The following is a 9,894-nucleotide window of genomic DNA, read 5'->3' as shown; positions in this document are numbered from 1 at the left end:
TCTGTCTGCCGTGTAAGGAAAAAGAACAACAATAAATTAACGTGGCAAACTGCATCATAGGAGTATTTATTGTTATTTCAGCCCAGGAGGTCTTAAAAATAGAGCTTGAGCAACACAACACCCCGAATGTCAAGGGTCGCTCTCATCCACTGGAAGGTAAATGTTTGGGCAGGGCTTGAAGTGGGAGGGTTGTTTTCCTTCCTAGAAATAATCCCTGTTTCCTACATCATGTTCAAAACAGCACATGGAGGAATTTTATGCTTTCTCCAGGGATGTGGGATTTGTCACTTCTCATAGAATCACAGAATGGTTTGGGTTGGAAAGACCTTAAAGCTCATTTTATCCCACCCCCTGCCATGGGCAGGGACACCTTCCACTGTCCCAGGTTGCTCCAAGCCCTGTCCAACCTGGCCTTGGACACTTCCAGGGATGGGCCAGCCACAACTTCTCTGGGCAACCTGTGCCAGGGCCTCCCCACCCTCATTGTAAAAAACTTTAAATTTACTCTAAATGGACGCTCCTTCAGTTTAAAACCCTGTAAGGGAATCCCTGGGGGTGATGGGCAGCCATCATCACAAGTGCATAAATCCAGCCACATTCCTTAAAGCCAACAGCAGACAGAACAAACAGGTTTGGAACAGCTGAATTATGGGCATTAAGATTGATCTCACATAGGCTAAAAATGGCTCTTTTGCCCCAGAAAAGCTGAAGGTTCCTTATGCATTACAAATCTGACCTGTGAGTGAAAAAACACTGTTGTCATTGTCACACCTCAGTGCCTGCAGCAGCTTAACAGGCTCCTCTTGCAGTGTCACAGCCTGTTTGGCTTCAGGTGAGTTCTGAGGGCTGGGATTGTGCTGAACTGTCACTGTCCCTGCCTGAGAACCCTCTGAAATGTTCTTTAAATAGCTCCGGGCCTTCATTCATCTGTCTGCGCTGTCACATGAGGCTGCACTAATTACTCCTTTTTATCAGAGCTGTGGCTTTTTTGGGACAAGACTGTGTTCAAAAGCAGGTGAGGAGGAGCACTCTCTCATGATGAAGCCACTGCCTTGGTGCTGTTCAGCTCTGTGTGCCACTGCTGGCAGCTGCCAGGAGGCAGAAGGGTGCAGACAACACGACTGCTGGTGGCAGGATCCCCTCCCAAAACCCCAGTTAGGAAACCCAGTGGGCTGTTTCAGTCTTTGATGCCAGTGCTAATTGTAAATACTCTTTCAGGGCCGTAGGACATACAGAGGATTGTTTATGCTCAGGAGAAAACTGGACACGGAGGGCACGAGCACATCACACCTGAGCTCCCCCCGAGACACAGCCGGGCAGAAAATAGCTCCAGAGCTGCTGAGCAACATTTCCCTGGGTTCTGTTCCCGTTTCCCTGGGAGCAGTGGAGCCTTTGAGCCTTTCCTGGGGGTGTCTGGCTCACATCGAGCTCAGAGGCTGCGGGTCCCCTCGGGGCGGTGACCCTGCGGATGCTCCCCCAGGGCTGGCCCAGGCAGTGCTGAGCCTCCTGATGGGGCAGGGATGAGCTCCCTGGGGAGGTGACAGCACAGCACAGCACAGCACAGCACCCTGTGGCCCAGGGCCCTGAACAATCCTGCCTCATTCCCAGGGAGGCAGAGCAGGGGCCACCCGGGGCTCCGGGGCAGGGGGAGCTCAGCCCGTGCCGTGCTTGGTTTGTGGCTTCCTTTGCAGCTGCCTTGGAAGAAGGGAAGGCAGTTGATAGAGATTAGACAGCTCTGGAAATATTTCATATATCTCCAGATATGAAGTACTAATGCAAATAGCTCCCACCCCCCCTTTTTGTACTGCTCTGCTAAGTTTTGGGTCACCTTGCCTCCAGCAGCTTGGTTTCTTTTCTGTTCATTTTTTTTGCCCTTGCTGTGCCAGTGTCTGTGGCTGCACAGGGAGCTGTGAGAGGGTGTTAACTCCAGGCTCATCTCCTCCTCACCTAAAGTCAGCTTCTCTGGGCCTCTACACCCCTCCAGCTGAAGCCCTGGGCTTCAGACTTCTGTGGGGACCAACATTACACCAGAAAATGTGGACTATAAAACATGGTGTTTATTATTAAACTCCCTTCCTGTCATCTGCACAATATGTTTCTTTTATATATTGAATTTTCCTACAGCTGGAGTTTTTAACTGACAGACTCCCTGAATTTCATTTGTGGGTTCCTCTATCATGTGCAGTGATTCAGGCTTACCTGGGGTGCACTGATTCAGGGATGCTCTTCATTTAACCTTGAGAAGTGAAATATCCAGATTATTTCCTGTAGTACTGTCTGTATCTGAGTTCAGCTTGTATTTGTGCCCAGCACTGAGTGATTAGAGCCCTTTCAGAGTTGGTATTTCTGTTCTACGAGGATATTTATACATTAATTAAGCCATACTTCAGCCTCACTTTTGATAAACCACCCAAAATATCCTCTAAGTCCTTTGGAGTAGGATTTTTTTCTCTCTGCACAACTGAGGTGATTTTCTTCTGTGCCTTTCAGACTTTTTTTTCAGGAAGAATAAAACTCAACCAAACAAAACTCTCTTTCAGCCAAGAGCTGATGGAGATGTAATCTGAAAGAAGGCAGAAATATGTTTAATTGCTGCCTGTGATGCCAAACCTTAAGTGCATTGCTTCAAAGTGAGTCCTACAAAACTCCATTTGCCTTGCACAGCACAGGCAGCAGAAGGGCAGGAGCATTCCAGAGCTGATCTCAGTGGGGAATAATCTGCTGGGGAATAATCCCATCCATACACCCCCATGGATCCAGCCTGTGGTTCTGCCAGCCCTCCCTGACACAGTGCTGTGCTGGAAGCAAATGCAAAAATCCTTATCTGCTATTTTTTTTCCCCAGAGTCTCTGCCTTGTACCAGTGAAACTCTGACTTCTGACACACAACAAATGAGCTCTCCCTCGTTACCACTGGGAGCTGCTGACATCTCATTAGGGACAATATCTGAGTGTTCTTTCCTCAGCCCTTCCCCATTCCTGAAGCCTTTGCTACCAAGAACATTGTTGTGAATAACCCCATTTCTTACCCAGGGTATTTGTGGAGCAGTGAAGTCCCACTATAATGAACTGCCTGTTCTGTTGATGTAATGAGTTGAGCTGAGTTTCTTCTCTCCCTTTCAGACATTTTCCTGTGGCATATTGTTGTCTGTTCAGTGGGATAATTGGATATGGAAGGGAAGCAGATCTCCATTGAGCTGGTGTTTTCCAAGGCTCTTCTGTCCCCATGTGAACTGCTCCTGTGCTGCTGCCAGCATGGGCTGGGGGTGCCCAGAGCCCCTCCTTTTCCATTTTGGAAAAATCAGCTTTGGAAATTGCAATTTGGAAAAATTATCAGGTTATCTGTTCTATGAGTAGTTATTTTCTGTGCAGGGTGCAGCTGATGGAGCTCACCATGGAACCTGCAGGCTGTGGGGGACCTTAAGGAACCTTGCACGTGTTCAATAAACCTCAGCTTGTTGTGGTAAACAGAGAAGCCCAGAGGAAGAAATGTGGCACTGGATCCTGGGTGGGACTGGGCACAGCAACACAGGTGCCAGCTTGTGAGTAAAATCCAGCTGAGCTGCAGTGAAGTATGTGGCAAATATCACTTCTGTACCTCACAGAGGGTCATTTCTTAGGAGCAAAATATTCTGAGCTGAACCGGAGCATCCCTTGTCCTGTGCCCAGAGTAAAGGGAAGGCCTGGGTGTGTCTGCACTGCTGATCTGCTCCCAGTGCCACTGGGAGAGAAGGCAGTGGATGCTGAGCAGGTGCAGCCCCCAGAGCAGCCCAAACAGAAGGGCTTGTTTTCTGGCTCTCTGGTTTTCAGGGCCGTGGGCTGAGCTGACCCAGTGCCAGCAGCCTGTGCACAGGGTGGGAAGTGAAGCGAGTTGTGTTGTGTAACCACTGCCCCACATAGAGCACAGACCCTGAGGGCAGCAGAGGTGGTGGTAGCACTGCTGCTCCTCTGGACAATCCTCTGGAAATCAAACAGCAAACAGGCTTCAACATTTCCTCGCTTTATTCCCTCTCTGGGAAGTTCTCTTATCCCCAGGGTGCCCATCCCTCCTCCAGTGACAGGGTCCTGAGGGCCTGCAGAATAAAGGTTTTATAAGATTATTGAGTTGTTTTGCTTTTCAAGAACCTCCAGTGTGTTCTCCTAATGCACATTAGAACTGGGGGGAAGGAAAATGTATCTGTGAGTTGGTCTGCAATGCTAAAACTGCTGAAGTCTTGAAGTTGGAAAAGTTTTGCTAAGAAAAAAGGGAAAAGGGACTTCCAAGTAATCTCTTGCATAATTACCCCCCCCCCTTTTTCTTTTTTTTTTTTAGTTAAGCTTTAATATTTCAGAGCTCAATGCAGCTCTGGTGGATTTTGCAGACAAGTTACCAAACAGCTCTGGGAGGATTTCCTGGGACATGGTGAGAGAGAATAACAGGCAAAGAGTTGGGAAGTTAAAAAACAGCCCCAAGAATGAATATCTGAATGTTGAAGACATGTGGACCAAATGGCCCAGTTTTTGCTTTCCTCCATATGAAGAACCAGAAGGTCAAGTTGAATCTCTTCGTTCTTGTGAGGACAGAAATTCTTCCCTGTGTCTTTAGCAAAATAAACCTGCAAAGTAGTCTCTGGGTTGTTTGTTTGGACTCTGCCCTAGCAAATCTGAGCCTAAAACCATTTAAATCATAGAATAGTTTGGGTTAGAAGGGACTTTAAAGGGCACCGAGTCCAACCCCCTGCCATGAGCAGGGACATCTTCAGCTTGATTAGATTGCTCAGAGCCCTGTCCAGCCTGACCTTGGGTGTTTACAGGGATGGAGCAGCCACAGCTTCTCTGGGCAACTGCGCCAGAGCCTCCCCACCCTCGTTGTAAAATAGTCCTTCCTTAAACTCTGTAATACCTGGGGATAGATACAATAAAATGACCGAGCTGGGATTTTCTGGGCAGCGCCCCAGCCCCGGGAGCTGTGCTGCGGCACAGACCGGCAGACGTGACTCCAATTCCCGCTGCTCAGAATTCCCCGGGTGTCCCTGGGCAGTGAATCCGCCTCTCTGTGCCTCCTTCGGCTACAGGGGGGCTGAGATCCCCGCTCTGCCCCCCCAGCATTGGGGGTACCCGCAGGTGCCTCTCATCCTCTGCCCCGGCCTTTCTGCTGCTCTAACCCGACCGTCTCTAATTTCCACCCGGGGCACGGTGTGTTTTCCTGGCCGTGAGGTAACAACCTTCATTCCCAGCAGACTTCCCAAAGAAAGCTCCGATGACTCACGGAGGACAAATTCACGCGGAGCTCCCGGAGCGAGCATCCCTCGCATTGGCAGAGGGAGTTTGTAAAGTGAGGATGAATCAGCGGTGTCAGACTTTGCGGGGAGTTAACTCTTGGTCCCTGCAAACAACCCTGGATTTTTTTTTTTTTTTACACTGAAGGAATTCCAGCCAGGCGTCCCTGCGGGATGCAGAGCCGTGGGCTCCGCGGTCGGGTTTGGGTACCAGCCCTGGCGTCTTTCCCCCTTTCCCTTGAGCATCCCAGCGGGCGGGTGGGCGGGAGAGGGTTAAGGCAGCCGGGAGAGGGTTAAGGCAGCCGGGAGAGGGCTGAGGCAGGCGATTCGCTGTTCCCTGCCTGAGTTAGCACTTCCAAGCGCCTCCAGGAGCGCTCCGGGAGCAGCCGCTGCATCCGGGCAGAGGGAGGAGGGCCAGGCAGCCACTGCAGCAGGGCAGAGGATGTTACTTAACGTGGCTCCAGTCTCCTCCCCCTCGCCTGTCGGGCTGGGGGAAGGGGGGAGCGGGCTGTAGGGAAGGGATAAGCGGCGGGGGGGTGATGCCGGGAGCTGCCGGAGCCCCCCGAGCGGAGCCCGCCCGCCGCAGCCCCGGGGCCGCCGGTCCCAGAGGGGGCTGCGTCCCCTGGAAGCCTCCGGTGACCTCCTGAGGTGAAGCTCGGGCTCCAAGCCCCGCGGAGAGGCGGAGAAGGATCTCTGCGGCGCTCCAGCATCCCCGGGGCCCTCGCAGAACGGAGGCTCCCGGCTCCAGCATCCCGCCCTGGGAAACTCCCGTGTTCCCGCAGGGGATGTGCCCGGGCTCACGGACAAGCTGCTGCTGGGTTCAGACACCTCGGGAGGAGAAGAACCTCATGACTTTGCTCAAACCATGGCAGAAACCCCCGAGGGGGCCAATCCTCAGTGCCAGGTGCTGATTTGTGCCTGAAGCCACCAGACCTGCCCAGGGCAAATAAGAACCACCTGGGAGACGCGCAGACACTTCATTTTCCTCAGTGAAAATACTGATGACACTCAGCTGAAAACGTGTGCTGATCCTGCCCCTTGAAAAGAGGGAAAGGAGCATCCTGGGAGTTCTGGGAGAGGCACCGTTGCTCCCTGGGGGTCTCCTCCTGCCCACCGAGGATCTGTGAGGCACGGGAGCTTCTCAGAGCTGCTGGGCTCTGCTCCATGACTAACACAGAGGACGCTGAGAGAACTATGGACTCCCCTCCGGTGACCTCCAGCCCTGCACCAGGGCCTGTTACCTTCTCACAAGTTTTTGGGCAGCAGTGCCAGCTCATGGAAGCAGGTAAGAGAGGAATATGTACAGCTACCACCTTATAGCCCATCCCACCTCCTGGTTTGCAGTGTCCTTACTGTCCTTTCCCTGTCCTGTTTCCCAAGTTCTTCCCTAAAACCCGGTGTTTTCCAAAGGGAAAACTGGACCCCTGTTGCATTTGCACACCTGCCTCAGCTTCCCATGAGATCACTCCAAAGCTTTGTGTCCAAATAGTCACAAATATGAGCAAGGGTTGGGATGATTGTGTGGTTTTTGGTAAATGTGGACTGGAACAAGCTGCTCTTTCCCTGACAGTGGAAGTTGCTGTTGTGTTTTGGTGTGAACACAACACGTGTGGTGATTTTTTTCCATTTCAAAATCAGGGCACTCCAAGTGGAGGTTGATTTGCTGGTTTGGAGGGTGATGCTGCAGCACAGAGCACCTTCAGGTGTGTGGGTCTCTGCTTGGGTGGTCAGGGCTATGAAGGACAAAGTGTTTGTTGTTTTCCATTGCTTTCCGTGGTTGTCTGTGTTATTGTAGCACCTGGCAGCTCTGATCCTTTCCCCAGTTGTTTTCATACATTTTTGAGTCTCTACAGATGGGCCTGGTTCTCTCTTGTCTCTGCCTTCTGGCTGTTAAGCAGGTGGTGTATAACATGACTAATCCCAAATTTTCCATGTTTGCCTCTTGTTTTCATTAATTGTTCTCACATTGGTGGCTCCTGGTGCTCTGAAGTACCAGTCCATGAAATGCCCCAGAGCTTTGTGCTTTCACCCTACCTCATACCTGAGTTCCCAAGTCTAATACATTGGATAAGGGATTTTACAAGACTTGTTCTCCTTTTCCTCTCCCTGCTGACAGGCAGCTCTGAGGATGGATGTGTTTGTTTACTTGCTGTGGAGAAAGCCTGGCTTTCTGCAATGATGCCATAACAACACTTGCTATGAATTTTTAGAGCTTAGAGATTGTGTTTTAGGCTTGTTTTACCCAGACCTATTGGTACTTTAATACTGTTTGTGCTGGTGCAGATATCTTAGCACAAATATCCTCCAAAATGTCCCATCCTCTTTTTCCTCTCTTCTCTCTCCCCTCCCCAACCAATCCTGCAACAAATGATGTTTGGATTGTATGCTTCTATTTCTGTGGTGAAATTCAAAATATCATGTTATCAGGGTTTTCTGCAGATCTTTTTGCAACTTCTGCTGTGCCTCTTGTAGTACTTTCACAGGCTGAGCTGGGTGACTGTTAGCTGACAGCTAAGCAGTTAATCAAGCCCTAAGTTCATGCAGCTGCCTCCAAGGTAATGTCAGGCAGATCTCCAAGAGTGTTTAGTATTAAACTTTCCTATTCCATGTCCTGGGATCAGACCTAAGGCTGTGGATCTGTTGTGTTGGATGTTACCTGAAGAGGAGATGTTTGAGGAAGTCCCAGTCCTGGGTGAGCAGTTTGTTTCCCAAATTAATGAAACCAACCAGGTGGAAAAAAACACAGGTGGTAATTTTAATTTGGTTTGCTTTTGCATGTCCTTTCTTAGAGGAAAATACCAGAGAGGAAACCTGTGACTCCAGGGCTTTTGAATCCCACTGCAGTAACCCAAGCAGAAGATTTTTTTCCTTCTGGTGGATTGTATTAGTAGGATTTTCTAGGTGTTCTCTCAGGTACAAGGTGTGTACAATGTAAGGATGAATGCCACTGATATCTCAAGTGATTTCAGCAGATTATATGTGTTTTCTATCCTCATGGCAATGGTAATTTATACTCAGCACACCTGAAAGCAGAGCTTCAGCTGTGATATATTTGTGGCTCTGTCTGTGGTCATAGGCCCTCGAGGTGTGGGCAGGAAGGATGCCCTGAGGAAACAGGAATGGATTCATGTCTGGGACATCAAACTCTGGTTATTTAGTTGTGTCCTGTGTCACTGGACAAATGATATTTGGGGTAAAGCCATAAAAGGACTTCATGTTGTGTAGGGTTGTGCAAATGGCTTTACAAACCATAAAAGCAAATCTTACCCCTGTGATTCTCTCCAGTGACAATCCCTGAGGAGCTGTGAGGAGTCAGTTCTGACCCAAACAGCCCAAATCTCACAGGAAACATTTGCAGACCCCCAGTGCCACATCACTGGCATTGGTGACATTTGGGCTTCTTAATAACCCTGTGATGTGCTTGAATGATAAAGGCCTTGGCCTTAATTAAATGTCAGATGATGTGCCTGGAGAATTGCTGAGCTCCAGGCAGATCACAGGCTCGACAGCACCTTTGATGCACCACCTGGAACGAGCTCCTGGGTTTTGTTGCTTCTGCCATTGGTATAAGGACCCTTCTCCAAATCCCCTGGGAGAAGAGCTGGGCTCTGCTGGCCAAACGTGCCTGGGGGGGTTTGTGGCATTATCTGTTCTCCATGGAGAAGAGCAGAGGGTGTGTGACACCCCCTGGCAAACGTCTCCCTTTCTCCCAGTGCTGCTCTTCAGTAACTTGCTCTGCAAACCAAAAGCTGAATGTTGGAAAGCCAACCTCCCTCCTCCCCACTGCACCTCGTCCCCATCCATGGAAACTTGGGAAGTTCTTCTGTGCAGCTGCTTCTGCACAATTGGCTGATTATTCCAGCACAGCCTGTGGAGATTTGCATTATCACAGTCTCAGTCTGATGGTTGTGTTATCACATGGCAGCCCTGCCCCAGAGCTGCTTTGCCCTTTGCACAAGTACTTGCTCTTTCTTTATCCTCTGGATGCACAGCACATGGGATGCTCCTTGGCAAGTTAAATTTCTGTCTTCCCATCCTGTTACACTGCCCCTTATCTCACCAATTTACTGCACCTCAATAACTCTGTTTGCTGGGATGTGTTCCCTCTGGTTACCTGGGTGTTTATTTGCCACGAGCACAGGGAATAGTGCTCCCTGCTTTGGGAATTCACTGACAAAATTCCAGCTTCCCAAGGCAGTAAATCCTTGTTGTTGCAGGCATTAAATATGAAAGATCTGTCATTGTCACCTGGGGACATGGTCACATTTAGAGGGAGTTTGATTTCCAAAGAGGGGCTGTAATTCCTGCCTGGGGTGGCTCAGGGAATTAGGTTTCTGTTTCGTTGGCAAACCATGTAGGTTGGTTGGGGTTTTGCCTCATCCAGCCTGACTACAGGGCTGGTGATTTCCAAAGGCAGTAATTGGGAATTAGGCTGGATTCATAGCCCTGTCCTAAATCTTCCTGATCCCGGGAGAAATTCCCCTTGACCGGGCAATGCTGGAGGATCTTTCCTGCTTGAAGCACAAATTTGAATCTGGCACAAGTACATGCTATAAATTTTACCAGTACCAAAATGAAAGGCCCTAATTTTTAATTTTAGGAGAAGAAGAAAAAGGTCTGAAAGATTTATGGTTGGC

At 49.8% G+C, this 9,894-nt stretch overlaps 1 protein-coding gene across 1 annotated transcript in view; it reads left to right on the top strand.

Annotated features, from left to right (window-relative positions):
* Positions 1-5,793: 5,793 nt before the first annotated feature.
* KAZN (kazrin, periplakin interacting protein) overlaps positions 5,794-9,894 on the top strand; it is a 199,607-nt gene continuing 195,506 nt past the window's right edge. Inside the window, exon 1 of the mRNA XM_051786493.1 lies at positions 5,794-6,542. Coding sequence (XP_051642453.1) covers positions 6,422-6,542 — 121 coding nt within the window. The 5' untranslated portion in view covers positions 5,794-6,421. The remainder of the gene's footprint in view (positions 6,543-9,894) is intronic.

Source organism: Manacus candei, unplaced genomic scaffold (assembly GCF_025592945.1).
Source record: "Manacus candei isolate 608988 ecotype Guabito, Panama unplaced genomic scaffold, ASM2559294v1 h1tg000022l, whole genome shotgun sequence".
Classification (NCBI taxonomy): domain Eukaryota; kingdom Metazoa; phylum Chordata; class Aves; order Passeriformes; family Pipridae; genus Manacus; species Manacus candei.
The sequence above is the reverse complement of the archived record's forward strand: the minus strand, read 5'-3'. Positions and strand labels throughout refer to the sequence as shown.